Source organism: Salvia splendens, chromosome 19 (assembly GCF_004379255.2).
Source record: "Salvia splendens isolate huo1 chromosome 19, SspV2, whole genome shotgun sequence".
NCBI classification, from domain to species: Eukaryota; Viridiplantae; Streptophyta; class Magnoliopsida; order Lamiales; family Lamiaceae; genus Salvia; species Salvia splendens.
In genome coordinates, this window is record NC_056050.1 from 25,371,650 (window position 1) to 25,397,976 (window position 26,327).

General features: G+C 40.4%; 2 protein-coding genes across 5 annotated transcripts; both read right to left on the bottom strand.

Annotated features, from left to right (window-relative positions):
* Window positions 1-5: 5 nt before the first annotated feature.
* On the bottom strand, window positions 6-14,131 carry LOC121779800 (wall-associated receptor kinase-like 1). Of its 4 annotated transcripts, XM_042177233.1 has the most exons (3): window positions 14,110-14,131; window positions 4,171-4,405; window positions 6-2,480 (listed from the first exon to the last, which is right to left on the bottom strand). In XM_042177233.1, exons 2-3 carry the CDS (start codon window positions 4,355-4,357, stop codon window positions 163-165), a joined length of 2,505 nt encoding a protein of 834 aa, XP_042033167.1. In that variant the 5' UTR covers window positions 4,358-4,405; window positions 14,110-14,131; the 3' UTR covers window positions 6-162. The 4 variants fall into 4 exon arrangements, with proteins under 4 accessions (XP_042033167.1, XP_042033168.1, XP_042033169.1 ...); XM_042177234.1 differs by lacking the exons at window positions 4,171-4,405; window positions 14,110-14,131 and adding an exon at window positions 3,793-4,087; XM_042177235.1 differs by lacking the exons at window positions 4,171-4,405; window positions 14,110-14,131 and adding an exon at window positions 3,793-3,948 and having other exon boundaries at window positions 6-2,476.
* Window positions 5,489-23,767, bottom strand: LOC121779225. Its single transcript, XM_042176545.1, has 4 exons — window positions 23,677-23,767; window positions 11,894-14,139; window positions 11,794-11,810; window positions 5,489-7,932 (listed from the first exon to the last, which is right to left on the bottom strand). The coding sequence occupies exons 2-4, from the start codon at window positions 14,131-14,133 to the stop codon at window positions 5,723-5,725; spliced, it is 4,467 nt and encodes a 1,488-aa protein (XP_042032479.1). The 5' UTR covers window positions 14,134-14,139; window positions 23,677-23,767; the 3' UTR covers window positions 5,489-5,722.
* Between the last annotated feature and the right edge of the window lie 2,560 nt (window positions 23,768-26,327).

Genomic DNA, 26,327 nt, shown 5'->3' on the forward strand with positions numbered 1-26,327 from the left:
TGTCATCAACAAACAATCAAAGCATTGTAGCACACATACTGAATACATAACATAATGTTTAGCAACAATCTAAGATCAATACAAACTCTTGAATGACAACAGAAAATGATGTTATAAGAAACTTATTGCAAGCAAAGCAAATAAAGAAAGTAGACCATCTATTTACTCACCAAGCAATGGATACTCAGCTTCTGGCGGAAACGGGGGGATGGAAGTGAAGCTGATAGAATCAGCAACCTCTATAGAAAGAGAATGAAACCCTGTGCTGCCACCATCTCTATCTTCGACATACGAGCATTCTTCGACCTTTTTGATAGCTTCCAACTCCACTGAAACTTCCTTCATTGTTGGCCTTCTCTTCCCATTCAAATGCAGACATCTTCTAGCAAGCTGAGCTACAGCCATGACTTCATCCCTCTTGCCTTCTCTGAGGACCCTTGCATCAAGTATTTCAAATAATACGTTTTCCTCCATCGAGTGCAAGAAATGTGTGGCTAAACTCCTCCCTGCTTCAGCTCTGATGGATGATATTGCTTTCTCACCGGTCAGAAGCTCAACCATAACCACACCAAAGCTGTAGACGTCGCTCTTCTCTGTGAATTGGTTTGACTGGAAGTACTCTGGATCCAAGTAGCCGAAGGTTCCTAGAACTCGGGTGGTGCAGTGAGTCTGGTCAAGAGCTACTGACCTTGATGTCCCAAAATCTGAGATCTTGGCGCGGTATTTGTCATCCAAGAGTATGTTTGTTGACTTGATATCGCGGTGATAGATAGGCGCAGATGCTGAAGAGTGCAAGTAAGCAAGTGAACCTGCTACTTCTCTTGCAATTCTCATTCTCATTTCCCATGTCAACGGGAATTCTTCACTTGGCTCGTGAATTTGTTGGAAAAGGGTTCCATTTGGGATGAACTCGTAGACGAGAAGAGGAACTTCAGTCTCGAGACAACATCCTAGTAGCTTAACCACATTCCTGTGGTTGACTTGTGACAGTATAACCACTTCATTTATGAAGACTTCAGGGTCACCTTCCTCTAACTTCTGCGATTTCTTGACTGCCACAATCTTACCATCCTTCAACATTCCTTTGTAGACAGTGCCTTGCCCACCACGACCGAGTACGCGGTTCTCATTGTAGTGGTCAGTTGCCAATGTCAACTCTTTAGAACTATACAGCCTGGTCTTGTCAAGGCCATTATCAGTTGCTGAAAGCTGTTGTTCCAGCAACAGCCCCCCGTTTCGCTTGAAAAACTTGTGTCTCCGGTTCGCCTTGATTCTTTTTCTGATGGCTTTGGTCGACCTCCACGCTACAAGGAGTAGTATCAGAGCGCCGAGACTACTGCCGACGCTGATAAAAGCTGTTCTCAGATGAGCTTTATATTTGGTAGTGTGATCAATACATGTAAAATCCCCAAATACATTGGTACAAAAATATGGTTTACAGGGATTATGCGTTGCATTCCCGCATTCATTTACATCAATGCATTTCTCTGGTAGATATGGGTTACCTTCATACCCATCAGGGCAAAGGCAGTATTTGGTTGAAGATGCATAACCAGCTCCATCATAATAAATTAACGATGATTCCTCATAATATGAATCAAATAAATATGTAGAACGATCAGAGTACGATTGGCAGCCATAACGAGAAGGATATATGCTACAAATATCGTTATAATGTTTGTTCCTACAATAGGAAGAAGCATTTTTTGTATGTCTGCGTCCAAAATCATCAGGATATGAGAGACAATAATCATCTGAATATGTGCAAATTGGGTTAGTATAACCTTTCAGTTCACCGAATTCCCACTCAAGTACCAGAGGAGCGAATCCCAATCCTTGGTTTAATGCTTTGAAACTTTTGTAATGATTTGTTAACCATATCTTCTCAACAGGAAGAACAAATCCACAAGAGCTATCATCACTTATAACTTGAGTTGTTCTGTACTTGTACTCGAGCTCCTTGAGTCGTGGAGGAAGTGTTGTTTGGCAGCAGTTAACGCCGTTGCAGCTAGTTTCTTTGGAGTTAGCAGCACACATTGATGTACATCCTCCTATAGTAGTCGTTTCATTAGCCTGCAACCAGACCGAATTCTTGCAGCCTAACACAGCTAACGTGTTGTAGAGTGCTGAGATTGTAAACGGACTTCCGTTGAGGGATGTCAAGAGATGGCCTGTACTCAGATCAGTAGAGCAATTCATAGGCGACAACACCGGCTGCTTTACTACTACTGTACCTCTGGTGGAAATCTTAACTGCTTCCATGCTGATGCTGCTCAAGAATGGTGTTGTGGAATTTTGGCAAATAACAACGAATGATGAATTTGCACTACAGTTGGAACCAATCCCAAATGGAAAGGGAATGGTGACATTTCCACACTTTTCTGGACAATTAGGCTTCGACAGAGATATGGCCAGACTCAAAGTTATGCTATAGCTCAGCAGGATTAACAGATGGACTAATATGAAGGACTTCATTCTTCCTTCAACAACAGAATGTCAGTCTAAACATATGCTATAAAATTTAATAGTTCATAGAGTGAAAATATTTAACATCAAGATAACAGTCAAAACATGTGCTATAGAGTTCAAGAGTTCATATAATACAAATATTTTACATGCTACTTCATATAATTGGGCATGTAAAGTCAACAAGGTAAAAACATGAAGCAGAATATAACTATATTAAGAATCTTCAATTTATATTGAATCTAGCTATATCTAATTAAAATTCATGCATCAACCTCATATTCTGAAAAGGAAGCACATAAATTTAGTTCCCATTTACAACGTACCTTTACTGAATCAGAAAGTTTCTAGAGCTAGGTAATCGAATAGTGTTGTGTATATTATTTGATCAGCTTAGTTTTCTAAGTGGGATGATGGAGAGACAAAGGAAGTTGTGTTAATTCCTAGTAAATAACATGCTGGCTATCTTTAAAAGTTTTCCAAGTCAACTGTCAACTCTTTCAAAGACTTTGAATGTCTAATTTTTCACCACGGAAAAAAGGAAAGAAAAATATCGGTAAATAGAGTCGTTTCATTTTCTGCACTCGTTTTGAAAAAATGATAATAAATAGTTAAAGTGAAGAGGGAGTAAGTAAGAGAGAGAATAATGTAGAGAAGAGTCTTATCTACAATATTCTCTCTCTTACTTTACTTTTTCTCCACTTTAACTATTTATAGTTATTTTTTCAAAACGATTGAGCAAAATAAAATGACTCTACTACTATGGAACGGAGGGAGTAAAACAGTTGGAATGTTGAGTTTCTATAGGCTGTGACAACAATGGTGCTATTAGCCTGGCAAAGCACCTAGTCTTTCACGAAAGGAGCAAGCACATAGATGTGAGGTTGCACTTTGTGTGGGAAAAAGGGAATTTGAGAATTTTCAAGGTTGATACATCTGAAAATCCGACTGACATGCTCACAAAGGCATTGCTGAGGGAGAAGTTTGAATTGTGCCTAAAACTAGTTGGTCTGTGCGAGCAGAGAGAAGGGTGCTACCAATTAGTATTCAAGGTGGAGATTTGTTGGTTGTGAATAGCTAATTTGGTTCATCAATCCATGAATCGATTAGAGGAAGAAGGAAGAAGATGAGAAGTCAGTAAAATTCTACTTTATATAATTGGGCATGAAAAGTCAGTAACAAAAAACCATGAAGCAGAATATAACTATATTCAAGAATCTTCAATTTATATAAAATCTAGCTATATCTAATTAAATCCCTGCATCAACCTCATAGTCTGAAAAGGAAGCATATAAATTTAATTCCCACCAATAATATGCAACGTACCTTTACATATTAACATGTTTCAAGAGCTAAGTAATCGAATAGAACGGTGTATATGATTTGATCAGTTTAGTTTTCTAAACAAGGATGATGGAGTGATGAAGGAAGTTGTGTTGTTTCCTAGTAAATAGCATGCTGGCTATCTTCCAAAGTCTAAGTCAACTGTCAAGTGTTTCAAGTCTTCAATAACTTGGCTGTCTAATTTTCCACCACAGAAAAAAAGGGGTAATAAATGAGCTTCTGATGCAGTAAGGCTTAAATGACTCTTTATCAATTTAACTAAGATCGTAAAAGGTCTGCCACGAAGTGAAATAGGCACAGGGACAGTTTTCCCTTCAGAGCAGTTTATAGGAGACACGGGCAGATTCACTATAACCTCACCGTAGATAGAAACATTCACTACTTCCAAGTTTATGCTGCTCAAGTATGGCACCGTTCTTGAGGAGTTCCGTGTCGAATTTTTGCAAATGACTGTGAATGAGGAGTTTGCACTGCACTTGGAACCAATTCCAAAAGGATATGGAATGGTGACATTTCCACACATTTCTGGACAACCGGGCTTCGACATGGAACTTGCAAGAGTTGGGGTTATGGCAAAGCATAGGGTGTAGAAGACCAGGAAAAAGAGGTGAATGTTCAATCATAATCATTTATATATAATCATGTGTTGGTTATTTTAGTGTAATTGGATTAACTTGATTGATCAATATTGTCATAATGAGACATCAAATAAGTTGGAAGTGCGGAGTGCACACTTATTCGAATTCATTATGATTAGACGGGAATTCAGGGCAGCGCCCCCGAGTAGCGGGGTCCAAGGGGCAGAGCCCCTGGCTGAATTCTTGATTGTACTTAATTCATCCCATCTCAACTAAATTGAGTCGTATTTCTTTTTCGTAGTATGTATTAACTAAGTTGGGTCATTTCCTTTTTAACAAAAAAAAATGTGCAGCTAAACCCCTCTCCTCATCAGCTCACAATGCTTTCTCTCTGGTCAAAAGCTCAACCGCAACCAACAATCACGCCAAAAGCTGTACATGTCTCTCTTTTCTGTGAACTGACTAGACTGGAAATACTCCGGATCCAAATAGCCAAAGGTCCCTAGCACACGCGTGGTCAGGTGAATTTGATCAACAGAAATTGATCTTGATATCCCGAAATCAGAGACTTTGGCGCGGTATTTGTCATCCAAAAGTATGTTCGAAGACTTGATATCGCGGTGATAGATAGGTGCACACTAAGAAGAATGCAAGTAAGCGAGTGCTCCAGCTACTTCTCTTGCAATCCTCACTCTTAACTCCCATGCTAATGGGAATTCATCATTAGGATCATGGATGTGCTGGTAGAGAGTGCCGTTTTGGATGAACTCGTAAACGAGGAGAGGAACTTCAGTCTAAAGACTACATCCCAATTATTTAACCACATTCCTATGATTTATCAGCGAGAGAATAACAACCTCATTGATGAAGGCTTCAAGATCTACTTCTTCCACCTTCTTATACTTCTTGATTGCTACAATCCTTCCATTAGTCAGCATTCCCACATTTTTCGGGGCAACCAGGCTTCGACAAAGATATGGCAGTTTGGGAAAGACAGAGAGTGTAATAAAGGGAAACCTCATTCTATGCTTTTAGCCTGCAGAATTACAATGAAAACAACACACATCACAAAAACAATAAAGAACACGAGTTCATCTCAACAAAACTACGAGTGGAGGCAATTTCAAGGCATAATTTTTCACTATATATGATTTTCGAATACAAATTAGAAACAACTATTCAAATAGACAACAACCAAGCCCTTATCATAAGTCCATTCGGGTTCCCCAATCCAACTATGGAATTTTGTTTGAATTTTATTCTGACCTGTTACAGAAATGGTAGTAATCTAGCACTCATGTATATAGTTATATTCATACAGATGAGTTTTCTAACTATTGAGTGAGTGTATCACCACCTCTGCTTTCCGAGGTGAAGGAGAATTCATCAGACTCGTCAACTTCAACAATATTGTGTTCTTCACCTTCTTCTTGTTGAAAGTTTCCTTCGTCGAGCAATCGTATGCCTTCCAACTCGACTGCAACTTCCTTCATCGTTGGCCTTCTCTTACCGTTCGGATGCAGACATCTTCGAGAAAGTTCAGCTATAGCAAGAATCTCTTCCTGTGTGCCCTCTTTGATCACCCTTGCATCGAGAATATTAAACAGCTGATTTTCCTCCATGGAATGCAAGAAGTGTGCAGCCAAACCCCTCCCCTCTGCAGCTCTGATTGCTGACACTGCTTTCTCACCGGTTAAAAGCTCAACCACAACCACACCAAAGCTATAGACATCGCTCTTTTCTGTGAACTGACTCGACTGGAAATACTCCGGATCCAAATAGCCAAAGGTTCCTTGCACACGCGTGGTCAGGTGAGTTTGATCAACAGAAATTGATCTTGATATCCCAAAATCCGAGACTTTGGCGCGGTATTTGTCATCTAAAAGTATGTTCGATGATTTGATATCACGGTGATAGATAGGTGCAGATGAAGAAGAGTGCAAGTAAGCAAGTGCTCCAGCTATTTCTCTTGCAATCCTCACTCTCAACTCCCATGATAATGGGAATTCCTCATTAGGATCATGGATGTGTTGGTGGAGAGTACCATTTTGGATGAACTCGTAGACGAGAAGAGGAACTTCAGTCTCAACACAACATCCCAATAATTTGACCACATTCCTGTGATTGATCTGTGAGAGAATGACAACCTCGTTGATGAAGGCCTCAAGATCTACTTCTTCCACCTTCTTCGACTTCTTGACTGCTACAATCCTTCCACTAGTCAGCATTCCTTTGTAGACAGTGCCTTGACCTCCACGGCCAAGTATCCGATTCTCGTTATAAAAATCAGTAGCTCTTGATAGCTCTTTCGAACTGAACAACCTAGTTTTCTCAAGGCCATTATCCACGGACGACAACTGCTGTTCCAACAGTAAGGCTAAACACTTGAGTTTGTGTTTATCCTTCATTCTTTTCCTCATAGTTCTAGTGGCAAAAAACACCCCGAGTAACAAAGCCAGCCCTCCAGCCGCGCTGCCAACACTGATAATCACTATTTTGGTGACAGATCTTTTCCGACAAGTGAAGCCTCCGATTGTATTGATGCAAGTCCCATTACCACCACATATGTTCAATGTTGAGTTGCTGCATTCATTTACATCAATGCATCCTTCTTCACGGCCTAAATACGGATTCCCTTCAAAACCATCACGGCAAGAGCAGTACCTAGTCGATGATACATAGTTGTTTCCAGTAGCATCATAACGCGGTGTATAGTAATCATCAATGTATTGATCAGTGCGACCTTGAGGCAGCACTTTGCAAATAGTATTGTCATGGAAGTCTTCAAAGCCAACGTGTTCCCAATCAATCACCAGTTGTGCAAATCTGAACCCCGCATCATATGGATTCAACGGATCTTGATTTAGGCCACTATGCAACGTGTAAGCACTCTGTATCCATTTCTTGTCAGCAGGAAAAGCATAGCCACAATATCTACTTTTATTGCTTGCTTCAATGCTTCGATAAGTATACTGAAACTCTTGTGGTCGTTCTGGCATTGTCGTCTGGCAGCAGTTAACACCACTGCAGCTTGTGTCCGTGGAATTTGCATCACAGATAGCTGTGCATCCTCCAACTGTCTGCATCGTATCAGAACGCAGCCAGACTGAATTCTCGCAGCCTAACACAACAAATGAATTGTAGTGTGCTGGGATTGTAAAAGGGCTGCCCCGAAGTGAAATAGGCACAGGGACAGTTGTCTGCATATCCGAGCAATTCATAGGTGACACGGGCAGCTTTACAATCAACGTTCCATACAGCGAAATCTTCACCACTTCCATTTTGATGATGCTCAAGAATGGAGTGGATGAATTTTGGCAGATAATTGCATAGGGATACTCTTTTTGGGATTTTTCGCAGTTGAGAGTATCATCAACGCATTTTGCACTGCAATTGGAACCAACCCCAAAAGGATATGGGATGATTACATTCCCACACTTTTCGGGACAACCAGGCTTCGACAAAGATAAGGCAGTTATGGTGAGGCTTAGCCAGGAAAAGACAGATACTGTAATAAAGGGAAACCTCATTCTTTGCCTGTAGCCTGCAGAGTTTCAATAAAAGTCCAGTTTCAACTACAGTAATTCTTCTTCTTATTATTCGGAAATTACGCACATCACGAAACACAATAAAGAACACGAGTTCGTCTCTACAAATCTACGCGCATAGGCTATGCCAAGATATGGTTTTCGAATACAAAACACAATGAGAAACAACTATCTAAATAGACAACAACCAAGCCCTAATCCTAAGCCCATTCAGGCTCCCCAATTCAACAGAAATGCAAAATCCATACATCAACCTCATGCAATGATAATATGCAATGTACCCTTAGTCTATGTAATTTGACCAAATAGTTCCCAGTAAATACATGTTTTCTTCCAAGTCTTATGAGAGGAATAATGGTGATTGAGCTCAGAGATTTTCACTATATGATTGTTGAATACCAGTACAAAATACAAGGAGAAACAACTATTTAAATAGGCAACAATCAAGCCCCAATCCTAAGCCCATTCATGCTCAACATTTCAACAATAATTGTACTATAGTAAGATGATTCTGTAGAAAAAAACATACCTTTTAGCTGCAGTTTTTGTTACAATTGGACTCACTTCTGATAGGAGGAATGATGAATTTTTGTGAATGTAGATATTCAAAGCAGTAATCAAAGAATGGTTGACTATTTATTTTGATTTTCAGAGCATCCGCAGCGGTGGCGTCTGATTTTCAGAGCATCCGCAGCGGTGGCGAAAGACGCCACCGCCGTCCGCGCCGTTGGCAAGGCGCAGGACCGCCGCCGCTGCAGCCGCGCCGCTGGCACGGCGCTGCTCGATGTATCGAGCACGTCCGTGCCAGCGGACGCACACGTGGCGCGCTCCCATTCGTCAACGGCATAGCCGTTGTGTTTAAACTTTTTTTTATTTTTTTTTTAAAAATCGGTATTTAATTATAAATAATGCTAAAAAATAAAAAAAAAAAAATTTCCAAATCCCAAAAATATGGCGGTTTTTTTCCCATTTTTTCTGAATTTTTTTGATTTTTTTTTCCCCAAAATCATCTATAAATACACACATTCATCATCCATTTATCACATCAAATCATCTCTCATTCATCTCTCATTCATAATTCTCATACAAACTATCAACACATTCATCACCCACTCAAAATCTCAAATGGATTTCACCCATATTATGGCGGAAGCGGAACGCGAAGAACAAGAATACTACGAACAACATCGTGCCGCTTACGAAGCATATGTCGCGGCGAATACCCCTGCTCCTCCTCCTCAACGAACCAGATCAAATCGACGGTACATCCATCGTGACCGGGAGGGAGCCCACGAAAGGCTCGTTGCCGACTACTTTGCCGACCAGCCGCGGTTTCCGGCAGATTACTTCAGGCGCCGTTTTCGCATGTCAAAGCGCTTGTTCATGCGAATTGTCAACACATTGTCCGCACGTGTTGAATACTTTCAAACAGGTGTAGATGCAGCCGGCCGGCAAAGTATCACGGCGTTGCAGAAGTGTACGTGTGCCATCCGACAACTCGCTACTGGGCAAACGGCCGACATGTTCGACGAGTATTTGCATATCGGTGCCATCAACGGAAATATATACCGCATGGGTTACTATCTCGCCGATGGTATCTACCCAAGGTGGTCGACGTTCGTGAAGACGCTCCACAACCCGCACGACCCGAGACGGGTTCTTTTTGCGCAGCGTCAAGAGTCAGCGCGGAAAGATGTCGAAAGAGCCTTCGGGGTCCTTCAAGCTCGATTCAACATTGTGAAGGCCCCGGCTCGGCTGTGGTACGTGAATAATATCGCCGACATCATGTTCACGTGTATTATATTACACAACATGATTATAGCCGACGAAGGGCCGAGGGCGGCTAGCTTCTACGACGAGGACGAAGCCGGAAGCTCAACAGCGAGGTCTCCCCTACGCCGAGGCGAGCATACGACGGTTGGCCAGAGGATCGAGACAAGACACACAATGCGCGATACTCGAATCCACAATCAACTACAAGAAGACCTAATCAACCACATGTGGGCGAAATTCGGCAACGAGTAGTGTCATTTTTAATTTTTAGGATTTTAATTATGTAATTTTTAATTTTTAGGATTTTAATTATGTAATTTTTAATTTTTAGGATTTTAATTATGCAATGTTTAATTTTATTTGTCATTTGTAATATTTATTGTGGGTTTTAAATGAATTTTAATATTATGGAAATGTTTTTGTGTAATTGAATTTTATATTAATTGTGCTCGTCCTTGCGGAAGAGCACAGTTGTGGGTGTTGTGCTCTTGCCAGAGAGCAGGCATGAATAGTACCGCCCGGGCCCACAACCGTGCCGCTGGCAAGAGCACGGTTGTGGATGCTCTCAAGTGCGCAAGCTATTCTATCATTATTGAATGAGACTTTAAGTAGCTCAAAACAGGATAGAGTTGACGAGAGGAAAGAAGGGATGATAGAGAAAGAACGAGTAATGTGAAGTCATGTTGACTCATCTAATCTAAATTAAATTTCATAGTGAAAGAACGAGTAATGTGAAGTCATGTTGACTCATTTAATCTAAATTCAATACTAGAGAAAAAAAATACAAAAAGGATAAAGAAATAAGTATAAAAGTCTTTTGATCGATATTATGTCAAAAAATTGAGTGACATGCAATATTTTTAAAGTCTAAGGACTATATATTAGTAAATGGAGTATATAAGCTGCAAAATACTAAAACTAACTTTGCAATTCTCTGGTATTTGTAAATTTGGATTAAAAAAACATAAAGTCGATGCTTGCACTAGTTTTCGATAAAGTTTGTTACATACTGAAATTTCAAAAATATTATTATAAACCTCAATTTTTATTTTATTTTAAAGCCTACATTAAAGTAATGTTTAAATTGTACTACCTTACATTTCTTATTTACTATTAAAAAAATAGATATTTAATAGGAATATATAAAATGTAGAAAATAAAATAAGAGAGAAGAAGAGTGAATATAATAACAGATGATAAAGTATGAGAGAAAAAATATGTATTGCTTTTTACCAAATATAAAAATGAGTCTATTAAGTTGGAACGTCTAAAAAAGGAATACGACTCTATTAGCATGGAACGATTGGAGTAATTTGAAAGTTGAATTAGGCGTTTTCAATTATGGCGCAGACTTAAAAAAAATTACTATTACTACTATTTTAATTTTACAACCTCCGTCTATAATAGTTTGATATGCTTAGCTTATTCTATACTTTTCCTGGATAGAATGCGTATCATTTTTTTGGATTGATTGCAACTCTGTTTTGCCATTTATTTGTGACTGCAATATTAAATTTGAAAATCGCACCAATATTGGACTCTGATCTGAGATCTTTAGTGTCGGACATAAACTACTAGACCAACACACAGCACAGATTTCTGGCCGTTGCTATGCATCTTGTATTAAGTGTTATTTATGTGACTTCACACATTTTATACTATCAATAGTTCTAATTATACAACGCAACTCTAAAGTTGGATTTCCTCGGAACACTACACATTTAGAAAACAGAATTTCAAAAACATATTCAGGTTAACGATTAGCCGTGGATATAAAATTGAAAGAAATTTAAGGAATATGAAGATAAGTTAATTCACATACTTAGTTAAGTTGAAGAAGTGTAGCTGCTAAAGTGGTTATTTTTTGGTACATATATAATTAGATATGTAATTGTTTACCAAATTAGGCTTGTTGTAGAAAAGACTAAAAGCGACTTAGTAATCAACACAAGTTTTGGAAATCACTTCCTTAGAAATATCAAGTCTAGGTCTAGGCAATAAAATTGATCGTCTTTAATGATAAACATTGCACATATTATGTTACACACATAAGTTAAATTGTATTGAACATACACTACACATACTCACAGAATCCGAATAGCTGAAGATAAAGAAAATTATAGATTGCTTACTGATCAGGATGGAGTTGCTACTTCAACATTCCATTGTAGTATTCTTCATGACTCATCAGACGACGGACATTCAATGATTTCTGAGATGGAAGAGAAGCCTTCAGAATCAACATCTTCAATAGGATCACAGCCACTACTCTGTATCTGGTTTTCAGGAATCTCTACTTTGATTCCTTCCAAGTGGTGTGCAACTTCCTTCATCGTTGGCCTGCCCTTCCCATTCAAATGTAGACATCTTTTAGCGATTTCGGCCATCGCCTCAATTTCCTCCTTTTTGCCTTCATTTAGAACTCTTGCATCAACAATGTCGAATAACTGATCTTGCTCCATGGAAAGCAGGAAATGCATGGCCAGACCCCTTCCTTCTTCAACTCTAACAGCCGATACAGCTTTCTCCCCTGTCAGAAGCTCAACCAGCACCACTCCAAAGCTGTAAACATCGCTCTTTTCTGTGAACTGGCTCGATTGGAAGTACTCCGGATCCAAGTACCCAAACGTTCCTACCACTCGGGTAGTCACGTGAGTTTGATCAAGAGAAATAGATCTTGACGTCCCAAAATCTGATATTTTGGCACGATACTTCTCATCCAAGAGTATGTTGGTTGACTTGATGTCACGGTGATAGATAGGAACAGATGCAGCAGAGTGCAAGTAGGCGAGTGCTCCAGCCACTTGCTTGGCAATTCCCACCCGCATTTTCCAGAATAAGGGGAAATCCTCGTGCGGATGATGGATGTGAGAGAATAGAGTGCCATTGGGGATGAACTCGTAGACAAGACGAGGAACTTCACTTTCCAGACAACATCCCAACAGCTTGACCACATTCCTATGGTTTATCTGTGATACAATAACTACCTCATTAATGAAGTCTACTACATCACCTTGGTTCACCCTATCTGACTTCTTCACTGCTACGATTCTTCCATCCTCCAACATCCCTTTATACACAACACCTTCACCACCACGGCCAAGTACTCGATTCTCGTTGTAGTCATCAGTAGCCTTTGCCAACTCAACGGAAGTAAACAATCTGGTTTTCTCAATGTCATTCTCAACAGCAGCCAATTGTTGCTCCAGCAAAATGCCTCCATTTCTCTTAAAAAACATGTGGTTTCGGCTAGCCTCATTAGCCTTAACAGTCTCAGAAATAGCTTTGCCATATTTCCAAGTTGCAGTGACCAAAATCAGCACACCAACCATGCTGCCGATAACAATGGAGGCTATTTTAATGATGAGTTGAGAGTGGTTAGAGATTTTATTTGGGGAGGATGGATTTCCTTCATGTCTTCCATCATCAATATATGGATTTCCGCATCCATCAACAATATATGGATTTCCTCCTTGTCCTCCACATGTGCAGTATTTTATTGAAGATGCGTACTCTAATTCCTGATAATATAAGAAAGATCTGATCTCATTCTTATAATGATCGAACACTAATTTGAAATTAGGACTGTAATATGAACTGTGGTCTGAATAGTAGTATGGACTCCAACTTCTTCCATAGATAAAATAAGAAGGAGATGAGCATAAATCAGAAGGAGATAAGCAAACACCATTCTGATTACCAAATTCCCACTCAAGTACCAACGGCACAAATCCAAACTCATGATCAAATGGATTCGACAGATCATCCACAAGCCCTTTATACCTTTTGTAATCCTCATTTTGCAACCATTTCTTGTCAACAGGAAAAACATACCCACAGAAACTGCTATTGCTGGCTTGAATACTTTGGTAAGTAAACTCAAACTCTTGGACTCGTCTTGGAATTGATGTTTGGCAGCAATTTATGCCGTTGCAGCTGGCCACGTCTGTAGCATTAGCATCATCACACATAGCCAAGCATCCTCCAACTCGTGTTCCATTACTGTGAAACCACACTGCAGTCTTGCAGCCTAGTACGACAAATATGTTGTAGTAAGCTGAGAGTGTGAACGGACTTCCAGGGAGTGATATTGGTAGAGATTCTCTTGTTTGCCTTCCTTCAGAGCAGTTTATAGGCGACACGGGCAGATTCACTATAACCACACCGTAGATATAAACATCCACTACTTCCAAGTTTATGCTGCTCAAGTATGGCACCGTTCTTGAGGAGTTCCGTGTCGAATTTTTGCAAATGACTGTGAATGAGGAGTTTGCACTGCACTTGGAACCAATTCCAAAAGGATATGGAATGGTGACATTTCCACACATTTCTGGACAACCGGGCTTCGACATGGAACTTGCAAGAGTTGGGGTTATGGCAAAGCATAGGGTGTAGAAGACCAGGATAACCAATGCTAGCTCCATTGCTTGCTGGAAAAAGAGGTGAATGTTCAATCATAGGGTTGGAATTGTGCTTAGTCAAATGATTTTTGACTAATAATAAATGTTACAAGACATTTAATTTTGTGAAATTAAATGCAATAGCGTCGATCTACGTTCCGAGTAGATGACCGTAGTATATTCATTTTCTCAAATCCGATTCCCGGTGAGTGAGAAATAATATATTAAAGTGGGTCACAATAAAGTTAGAAATGAGCAATATGAAAAGACTAAGGGATTAATTAACTAGATGTTAATTATCCCACATCGGGATGATAAACTTCTTTGATGAAGTATTTAATCAGATGAATTATCATGTGTAATAATTATCGTGGAATAAGACGGGTGACAGAGCCCTCACGCGAACACACGCGCGCGCCGCCGCAGCTGCCGCCCGTGACCCGTGCACCGGGTGCCTGGTGCCTTGGATCTTGGCAATTGGTCTTGGATCTTGACAATTGGTCTTTGGGCTGTTCTTTGGAGCTGGTCGTTGAGCGTGGTTCGTGCCCCGCTTGTTCTTTTTATACCACCCCAAACTCCACGCTATCTCCGACGGATCCTGGTCCACGTCATGGTCCCGCTGGACCCCGACGCATGACGGGAGACAAAAGGTTCCCGCTGGACCCCGACGCATGACGGGAGACAAAAGGTCCCCGCTGGACCCCGACGCATAACAGGAGACAAGAGGTCCCCGATGGACCCCGACGGTCCATGGTGTATCCCGTCGTGTAGCATGTCCAGGTGCGTCGTGTCTCTTCAGCTCCCACTGGCTAGTGCACCAGTCAATAACCCCTGGCGGTTACAGTCAAGCCATCATGGCACACATAATGTCTGTTGACTCCATCAATGCCCCGCAGGTGGACTTGGCCCAGCGGTTACAGTCAAGCTATCATGACACACATAATGGTTGTTGACTCCATCAATGCCCCGCAGGTGGACTTGGCCTATAAAAAGGCATGCATCCATTGCATTCTAGATATAGAATACACAAGCATCTTGCATACACGCTCCCTCCCTCTCTGCATAATCTTCCCCGTCGAAGCTCTGCCCCCGCCTTACTCCCGTTCGCCGGAGCTCTGTTGCTAGCGGTGCTGCTACTTCAGAGACGAAACCGTTTTATCTTTGGGGACGACACGCCAAACCGTGAGCACTACTGGGACGTATCTCGTCTTGTGGAAAGAGGTGGAAAGAGGACTCCTCGACTCGGTTTACCTCTTTCCACAATTTTTTTTCGTGTAATTGTTTCAGTTGTTTAAGTGTAATTTTTCTTGTTTTTATTTCCATTGTAATTTTTGCCCAGCAAGACTTGTATCTCATTTCTACAACAATCGCAAGACGAGATATTCTTGCCACTAAAGGAGTTTACACACCAACTGAACTGAAATCAACACCTTTGCTTGGAGATGCCGACTGACCCGTCTACAGCCGCTGCCGACGTTCCATCCACTGTGTCCCCCGTCGCTCCCGTCAACACGTCGTCGGACATAACGATGATTCCGACTCCTGACTTCTCAACCTCTTCATCAACAGCCCCTTGGGTGTTTGACAACCTATTTGGGACGGTTTCTGGATTCACCTCGAGTGGGTCGGTCGGTTCCACTTTCAGTAGTTCCATTGGATCCTTCATTGGGTCAAGTGTCGGGGCCTTTGGGCACAGCACGGGTGTTGGATCCTTTGGGTCAACACGGGTGCTAGCTCCTTCGGGGACAGCACGGGTGTCAGATCCTTCGGGGTCAGCACGGGTGCTGGATCCATCGGGGTCGGCACGGGAGCTGGATCCTTTCGGGTCGGCACAAATGCGGGGGTCTCCATGCTCCACGCAACTGTGGGGGGTACTGTGCCCCAACCAATTGTTAGCTCCTACGGGGCAACGGATTTGGTCCCTTCCATGGGACAAGCTCGGTACCAATAGCACCAAGGATGATGCCACCCGCCGAGAAGCCGTCGAAGTTCACTGGAACGGACTTCAAGAGATGGCAACAGAAAATATTGTTCTACCTAACAACGTTGGGTGTCATGAACTTCCTTAAGGAGAACGAGCCAACCCCGCCAAGTGAAGACGAGGCACGCGTTGAGATGTACGTCGAGTATGACGCTTGGCGCAAAGGAGACTATCTTTGTAAAAACTTTATTTTAAGTGCTCTAGATGATAGTCTCTACAACGTGTATTGTACTATTCCCACATCAAAACAAGTGTGGGAAATGCTAGATAAGAAGTATCGTAGTGATGATGCGGGTACTAAAAAAATTGTAATAGCTAAGTACTTGGACTACAAAATGGTCGATTCCCGACCAATCATGGACCAAGTGCAAGAGTTCCAGCTCATCATCCACGACCTCGCCGCCGAGGGAATGGCCCTGCCTGAAGCTTTCACGGCGGACACGGTCATTGAAAAACTTCCACCCGGCTGGAAGGACTCAAGAGCTACCTTAAGCACAAGCGAAATGAGATGAATCTTGAAGACTTGATCGTGAAGTTGCGCATCGAGTTAGACGTGCTCAAATGCGATGGTTTGGCTAAGGGCGATGGCCCACCTGTTGCAAAGGCCAATCTGTTGGAGCGGGGCGGTCTCTCCAACAAACGCTCCTGTCCAATTGCAAAGGACAAGGGCAAGAAGAAGCAGCCTGCGAGGAAGGTTGAAGGCAACTACTACAACTGTGGCAAACCTGACCACTTTTACAAGGATTGCCGCAAGCCGAAAAAGAAGCCGGCTGCCCACGTTGTTGAAAAAGAGTTCAAGGACTGGGATGAAAGTGACCTTGTTGCTGTGGTCACGGAAGAAGTCAACCTTGTTGATAACAAAGGTGACTGGTATATCGACACTGGAGCTACTGCCCACGTTTGTGCCGATAAGAGCAAGTTTGCCTCCTACACCGCTGTTGAAGGGAGAAAGATCAATATGGGGAACAAGCCTCGTCTCAAGTCATCGGCATTGGATACGTGATTCTCATGATGACGTCCGACGTCACCATCACTTTGAAGGATGTGCTGCACGTCCCAGACATCTCTAAGAACCTAGTGTCAGGATCAATACTAGTGAATAAGTGGTTTAAACTTGTATTTGAATCTGATAAGTTTTCTTTGTACAAGTTTGGAAAGTCACTCGGAAAAGGTTTTGTAACCGACAGACTTTTCAAGCTTAGTGTAGTTGTACGCCATCCTACAAATACCTCAAAGTGTGGGGTGTTTGGCTAAGGTAATGGTTCCTCCACCCAAAAAAGTTACAATCGGTCCTAAAACAGTTGATTGTATCTTTATTGGGTATGCACTTAATAGTAGTGCATATCGATTCGTTGTCTACAACTCTGAAATACCGGCTGTGACCGTGGGAACAACAATCGAGTCAAGAAATGCTGTATTTCTTGAAAATATATTTCCTCGCAAAGACAAGGAAAATATTGGACCCAATTCTGAGACGAGAATTGAGGATGAACCAACTAATTCTAAATCAGTGGATGAAGAGCCTGAATCGCGCAAGCGAACAAGGCATGATCCAAACGATGCGGTACTAAGACGTGGTAGCAGGGTCAGAACACCAAAGACATTTGGTCCTGACTATATTGCATTCATGTTGGATGAAGAACCAACATCGATAAAAGTAGCCTTTGCTGGCCCAGACGGGTTGCATTGGAAAGAAGCTGTTCAAAGCGAAATTGAGTCAATTTTGCTAAACCACACGTGGGTGCTGGTTGATCTACCTGAAGGCGCTAAACCTTTAGGATGCAAATGGGTCCATAAAAGAAAGTTTAAGGCCGATGGAACAGTGGATAAGTATAAAGCTCGACTGGTAGTCAAAGGCTTTAAACAAAAGGAAGGGTACGATTTCTTCGATACCTACTCACCTGTAACGAGGATTACATCAATTCGAGTGCTTCTCGCGATTGCTGTTGTGCACAATCTTGAGATTCATCAAATGGATGTTAAGACTGCGTTTCTAAATGGTGACCTTGAAGATGAAATCTATATGGAACAACCTGAAGGTTTTGTAGTACTTGGACAACAGAAAAAGGTATGCAAACTGGTTAAATCCCTCTATGGATTGAAACAAGCGCCATTGCAGTAGCACTTAAAATTTGATAACGTGATGTTATCAAATGGATTTAAAATCAGCGAATGTGACAAATGTGTCTATATTAATAACACTGATAACAGATACGTTATAGTGTGTCTCTACGTTGATGATATGTTAATCATGGGTAGTAACACCCAAGTGATTAACTACACGAAAGCCATGTTGACGAGAAACTTCGATATGAAGGATATGGGTCTAGCCGATGTAATTCTCGGAATGAAACTAAGAACATCCGAAGGAATCACATTAACACAATCTCATTATGTTGAGAAAGTATTAAAGAGGTTCAACGCCTATGATGACATCCCGGCTAAGACGCCTATAGAGCTCAATGTTCACTTGAGCAAGAACCGGGGTGCGCCCGTTGCACAAGAAGATTATGCACGGGTCATTGGATGCATTATATATCTTACTAATTGCACTCGACCTGATATTGCTTGCGCCGTTAACAAGTTGAGTCGTTATACGAGCAATCCAAACAAAGAGCATTGGAAAGCTCTTGTAAGAGTTTTGAGATATCTCAAGTATACTCAAAATCATGAGCTACACTTTTCGAGATACCCCCGGTACTTGAAGGGTACTGTGATGCAAATTGGATATCCGATAACAAAGACTCACTTTCAACAAGTGGATATGTCTTTACTATCGGGAGTGGTGCTGTCTTGTGGAAATCCACGAAACAGACATGTATAGCCCGATCCACCATAGAATCTGAATTCATAGATTTAGATAAAGCCGCGGAAGAAGCCGAATGGCTTAAAAACTTTATTGAAGATATTCCATGTTGGTCAAAGCCCGTGCCTCCAGTGTTAATTCACTGTGATAGCCAAGCCGCTATTGGGAGGGCAAACAATGGCTTGTACAATGGTAAGTCTCGACACATTCGTCGACGACATAATACCGTGAGACATTTGATCACAATAGGGGTGATTACAATTGACTACGTGAAGTCATTGGATAATCTAGCGGATCCGCTAACCAAAGGGTTAAATCGTGATCAAATGAATAAATTGCTAGAGGGAATGAGTTTGAAATCCACAAACTAAAGGATTGTCATAGTGGTAACCCAACCATGATGACTGGAGATCCCAAGAACTTGGTTCAATGGGAAAACTAAGCTACGAGAGTTCGTGTGAAACATTTATCTATATCTCTTCCCTAGAGAGCAATAGAGTGTTGAAAAACTTGCCTAGTGGTGAGGTTAAGTGTATGACTTTTAATGATCCCTAAAGGATCTCGTTGAGATGAAGTTCTCAAGGAGACAAAGTATGGCAAGATACTTAACGAGGAATCACCTATGTAAGTGTGAAGTGGGGCCGCTTCAAACAATACACTTATGATGGACACAAAACGTGAGAACGGATGAGGTTGAGGTGTTTAAGTGTTAACATCATTGTCTCGGTGCACGCCGTGGAGGAATAGTTCAAAGCATCGCGCTACTAGTCCACCTGTGTATCCGATGGTGTTGACTATGGATGGTTCAAAGCTAAAAACTACCTATCCTTATGCTTACATACCTCTTGAGGGTTGAGCTTGTATCTGCATACATATGCATTTGGCAATTTCCACTCATGTGGGGGATTGTTGGAATCGTGCTTAGTCAAATTATTTATGACTAATAATAAATGTTACAAGACATTTAATTTTGTGAAATTAAATGCAATAGCATTGATCTACGTTCCGAGTAGATGACCGTAGTATATTCATTTTCTCAAATCCGATTCCCGGTGAGTGAGAAATAATATATTAAAGTGGGTCACAATAAAGCTAGAAATGAGCAATGTGAAAAGACTAAGGGATTAATTAACTAGGTGTTAATTATCCCACATCGAGGATGATAAACTTCTTTGATGAAGTATTTAATCAGATGAATTATCATGTGTAAGAATTATCGTGGAATAAGACGGGTGACAGAACCCACGCTCGCTCATACGCGCGAGCCGCCGCCGCCCGCGATCCGCACACCGTGCACCGTGATCCGTGCACCGGGTACCGGGTGCCTGGTGCCTTGGATCTTGACAATTGGTCTTTGGGTGATCTTTGGGCTGTTCTTTGGAGCTGGTCGTTGAGCGTGGTTTGTGCCCCACTTGTTCTTTTTAGATCACCCCAAACTCCACGCTATCCCTGACGGGTCATGGTCCACGTCATGGTCTCGCTGGAACCCGACGCATGATGGGAGACAAAAGGTTCCCGCTGGACCCCGACGCATGACGAGAGAAAAAAGGTCCCGGCTGCACCCCGACTTACAACGGGAGTCAAAAGGTCCCCGTTGGATCCCGACGCATAACGGGAGACAAGAGGTCCCCGATGGACTCCGACGGTCCATGGTGTATCCCGTCGTGTAGCATGTCCAGGTGCGTCGTGTCTCTTCAGCTCCCACTGGCTAGTGCACCAGTCAATAACCCCCGGCGGTTACAGTCAAGCCATCATGGCAAACATAATGGTTGTTGACTTCATCAATGCCCCGCAGGTGGACTTGGCCCGGCGGTTACAGTCAAGTCATCATGGCACACATAATGGCTGTTGACTCCATCAATGCCCCGCAGGTGGACTTGGCCTATAAATAGGCATGCATCCATTGCATTCTAGATATAGAATACACAAGCATCTTGCATACACGCTCTCTCGCTCTCTGCATAATCTTCCCCGTCGAAGCTCTGCCCCCGCCTTACTCCTGTTCGCCGGAGCTCTGTTGCTAGCGGTGCTGCAACTTCAGAGACGAAGCCGTTTTATCTTTGGGGACGACACGCCAAACCGTGAGCACTACCGGGGCGTATCTCGTCTTGCGGAAAGAGGACTCCTCGACTCGGCTTACCATTTTTCACGATTTTTTTTTTCGTGTAATTGTTTCAGCTATTTAAGTGTAATTTTCCTTGTTTTTATTTCCATTGTAATTTTCGTCTGGCAAGACTTGTATCTCATTTCTACCACACAGTGTTAAAACAATTACAGAAATAGCAGGTGTAACTTTATTATTCTCTTGTGCATGGTTCAACTAATGACCTTTGGTGATGTAATCACCATTTCCTATACGAACATGACACTACAATCTAAGGTAAAGGAACTTGCAGACTGACACTACAACCTTTTATGATTTGGTAGTCAAGACTTATCTAGATTGTGAAATATTGTTTTATTTCTACAAAGAAATTACTGCTTCACCTTTTGTGATGACATGTCCACGACCAGCAAAAGAATTGGACTTAGTTTGTTTCTTATACATTTAAATGTTTGAGAAACATCGTATAATTGCACAAACAAACACAATACTATATAATTACTTCTTCGCTTTGAGTAAGAGTAGATTGTAGAATTTTTATTATATATAAGCAATTATAATCGTGCAATTTGCTCAAAACATCTTTTCCAGGATATCAATCCTAATCCAAGTGAGATTTCAAATAATAGAAACATCACTCTCTCTTTTACTTAATCCACAAAACAACATTATACAAAATCTCGTGCTTCGAAAAAAAATTGCTCCACTTTGAATAAGACACATGGATTATAAACGAAGCTGTAGTAGTACTAATAACTATAGTGTCGGTTTGAAAGTTAATTAAGTGCGATACAAGATACACTAACCGGGCAATACAACCCAATGAAGAATGGAGAAATTAAACGGAAATAAACTGAATTGAAATACAAAGAAGAATTCGAAACAATAAACCGTAAAGATGTAAGCCGAGTCGAGGAGTCCTCTTTCCGCAAGACGAGATACGCCCCGGTAGTGCTCTCGGTTTGGCGTGTCGTCCCCAAAGATAAAACGGCTTCGTCTTGTTCGTTGCAGCACCGCAGACGGAACAAGCTCCGACGAACTAGATGATGGCGAGGGCAGAGCTTCGACGGGAAGACAATGCAGAAAGAGGGAGATAGCTATGCAAATGACATGCTTGTGTTGTGTGTTCCAAAACCATATGCAATGCGTGGAGTGACTGCCTATTTATAGGCCAAGTCCACCCGCAGGAGCATTGATGGAGTCAACAGTCATCATGTGTGTCATGAAGGCTTGACTGTAACCGCCGGGGGTTACTGACTGGTGCACTAGCCTGTGGGAGCTGAAGAGTCACGACGCACCTGGACATGCTACACGACGGGATACACCATGGACCGTCGGGGTCCATCGGGGACCTTTCGTCTCCCCTTATACGTCGGGGTCCAGCGGGGACCTTTTGACTCCCGTTGTGCGCCGGGGTCCAGTGGGGACTTTTGTCTCCCGTTGTGCGTCGGGGTCCAGCGGGGACATTTTGTCTCCCGTTGTGCGTCGGGGTCTAGCGGGAAAGTTTTGTCTCCCGTCATGCGTCGTGGTCCAGCGGGACCATGACGTGGACCAGGACCCGTCGGGGATAGCGTGGAGTTTGGGGTGGTCTAAAAAGAACAAGCGGGGCTCGAACCACGCTCAACGACCAGCTCCAAAGAACAGCCCAAAGACCACCCAAAGACCAATTGCCAAGATCCAAGGCACCCAACACCCGACACCCGACACCCGGCGCACGGGACACGGGTCACGGTGCGCGGCTCGCGGGCGGGCGGCGCGCGCGTGTGCGCGCGTGTGGGCATTTTCACCCGTCTTATTCCACGATAATTATTACACATAATAATTCATCTGATTAAATACTTCATCAAAGAAGTTTATCATCCCCGATGTGGGATAATTAACACTTAGTTAATTAATCCCTTAGTTTTTTTTCACATAGCTCATTTCTAGTTTTATTGTGACCAACTTTAATATATTATTTCTCACTCACCGGGAATCGAATTTGAGAAAATGAATATACTATGGTCATCTACTCGGAACGTAAATCGACCCTATTGCATTTAATTTCACAAAATTAAATGTCTTGCACCATTTATTATTAGTCAAAAAACATTTGACCAAGCACGATTCCAACATATAGGGGCATAAATTGAACTTATTGTGCATAATTTGGTACTCCCTCTTGTCCCAAGTTACTTGAGTCGTATTCTATTTTGGTATGTCCTAAGTTACTTGAGTCATTTCTCATTTTGGCGTAAAAGCAAAACATCTAATCACACTTACTTTCTTCTTTCTTTTACTTTACTGTCTATTCTCTTATCTACTTTATTTTACTACTTTCTTCTTTATTTTACTTTACTCTCTTCTCTCTATTATTTTATTCTCTCATCTGCTTTATTTTACTGTGTTTAACTCACTAAACACAACTTTTAAAATTTTGTGTCGAAAAGAAATGACTCAAATAACGTGGAACGGAAGGAGTATTATATAAAGTACTCTGAATTAAACATCTATAACTCATTTCCAAACAGAAATCTTCTTTAAACACAAAAAAATACTCAAATTGAACGTGTCATTCTAATTTAAACTTAAAACACAAGGGGCATAATCACTATAAGTTAGAACAAGGAAGGGAAACAACACAAATAAGTATAATTGCAAATGGTAATGAAATTAAAGGATCAATTGTTTTTGTACCTTCTTCTACCAAGTTGCGCTTAAGCACTAGCTTTGTCCTTGCTCCTCTTTTACAAGCTTCGATTTCTAGAGAGAGAGAGAGTAGTATTTTATTAAGGAAAGAATGAGTTAAGGTATCTCTTGCGATTACTTTAACTAAAAAAGAGAAGACTCCGAAAAATAGCACACAAAAGACAAATACTTTTTCATTAAACTCAAAATTTACAAGGACTCAATTTAGTGGGCAATTGACGTAAGAGTCATCTTATCTTTCCAAAGACTTTCTTTGAATTTCGGATTTTTCTGAATTATTTATTTATGTATTTTAAAGTTTTATTACAAAGTAATATTGTAAGACACGTTAGTATCGGTAAAATCCAAGAATGATCCAATTTCGACGATAAAATAATTTGTGGAAAATCCCAAATCCAATCAATGTTACAAGATATTGACAACCCAAATTTTAAATTTATGGGAAAATATGTAATTTGACCATAATTTTTTATATGAATGACTAATAGCCCAATATATAATAGAGTAAATGCCAAAATTGGTCCTGAACATATGCTCATTTTATCATTTTGGTCATAAACATTATCTTTTGAATTTTTTGGTCCTGGACATTTCAAATCGGATCACAATTGGTCATTCGTTAACAATTCCGTTAATATTTAACGGTCAACGATTTTAATCACAATTTTGACCAACTTAAACAATTTGTAATTATTTAATCATCACAAATTTTTTTTAAATAAAATCATAAATAATTTGATTATTTAAAAATTGTTTAAGTTGTAATAAATAATTTATGATTTTTTATGATAAACACAATTTTGACCAACTTAAACGATTTTTAATTATTTAATCATCAAAATTATTATTTTTAAATAAAATCATAAATAATTTAATTATTTATAAATTGTTTAAGTTGTAATAAATAATTTATGATTTTTTATGATAAACACAATTTTGACCAACTTAAATAATTTTTAATTATTTAATAATCAAAATTATTTTTTTAAATAAAATCATAAATAATTTTGTTATTTAAAAATTGTTATTTATCATCATAAATATAATGGGCATATGTTCAGGAACAATTTTGACCTTTACTCTATATAATAATTAGTTTTAGTATTTATGATTATTTTGGTTTTAGTTACAGCAATTTTAAATTTTTTATTCGAATTTATATTTTGTCAAAATTTGAATATTCGAATAATTTCCCATTTAGCAAAGAAACGGATTTGATAGTACTACAATTTAAGCGCAGTTCTGATGCGAGAATAATTTTTAATAGAAATGCTATGGATGTTTAGATTCACCTATCGAATAATGGAGGTAAACTGAAATCAAATCAACGCGTTACACGGGTCCCTCCATTTTTATATGATCGAACACTTTGGAAAGAGAGACTGAAGTCAACTGGAAAGACTTGGTAAAGTCTTGCTTTCTCTTTCTGTATGTCATTACGCATTCTTGATTGAAATTCGTTTGGTAATAAAAAGTTTTTTATTTTGATATAAATATAGTTATTTTTTACTCAAAAACTAATAAAGAGAATGGTTTCGGAATATTATTGAAGCTAATTACCAATCTTATTTTAGGTTTTTGTATATTATTGGAGATGGTTTAACAGCTATGCCGCACACTACATGCTCGATATAAGGCCTGAACGTACATTCTGTTTAGTGCCAAAAAAACAAAGGTCAGCTTTCTACTTGAGAAATTCAACCTTTTATTTATAATCTCTCTATTTATCTCTCTAACTTTAAGCTGTATTACACAGTTACACTTGATCATTGAATAATTGGGTATGATTAGACCAATTATTATATACAATACCTTTTTAAACTTTAGGCATCCACTAATCTTTAATACTAGAATAAAACTAGTTGGTTCTGACTTATGACTTACGAGCACTTTTTAAAAAGTACTAGTTGGTTCGCTTCTTGCAATATGCCTATTTCTTCAAGTATACATTCACCTATAGAAATATTGGTTATACATTATAGGCCTGTCGGAACGAGTAGTGGGTAGCGGATAATTCCAGTCCCGACCCGATACCCGATAAAAGCGGAAAACGGGGCGGGTGCGGGTAGTATAAATCTTAGGATTGTGGGTATCGGGTATACCGATACCCGACCGGGTATACCTGATACACCCGCCAATACCCGATAATTTTGTAAATTAGGATTCATTTTAGTTTTAGGAATTATCAAGTGTTTATTTTTCTTCCATTCCTCCAGATTTCATTACACATTTATGGAATATGATCTGGAAATAAAATACAGTACAGAATTCTACAAAACATATCACATGCTCCCTTTTTTGGTAGTTTTATGAACTTGAGTTCAAGAAAATCTAGTAACTAACTAGTATTTAATTTTTTGTGCGTATAATGTTTAACAGATTATGAATGTTGTTCGTATCGTTATTGTCTGCATATAATCAACACAAACTTTGGAAATCACTTCCTTATAAAATATTAAAATATGGCTATAAAAATTATTGTCTTTATTGATAAACACTGCACATACATAAGTTAAACTGTGCATTAAACAAACTGACCACTCCAAGGTTTTCAAAGTTACAAAAATGAAAAACACAAAATAGTAGAACACACACACAAGAATCCAAATAACTGAAAGATAAAGAAAATTATAGGTTGC

Coding starts and splice junctions, on each gene's coding strand:
- LOC121779800 (XM_042177233.1), bottom strand. CDS start 4,357: ATGTCGAAGCCCGGTTGTCCAGAAATGTGTGGAAATGTCACCATTCCA. Junction 2,481..4,170: donor AGTGAATGTTTCTATCTACG/GTGAGGTTATAG, acceptor CTGTTGTTGAAG/GAAGAATGAAGTCCTTCATA.
- LOC121779225 (XM_042176545.1), bottom strand. CDS start 14,133: ATGGAGCTAGCATTGGTTATCCTGGTCTTCTACACCCTATGCTTTGCC.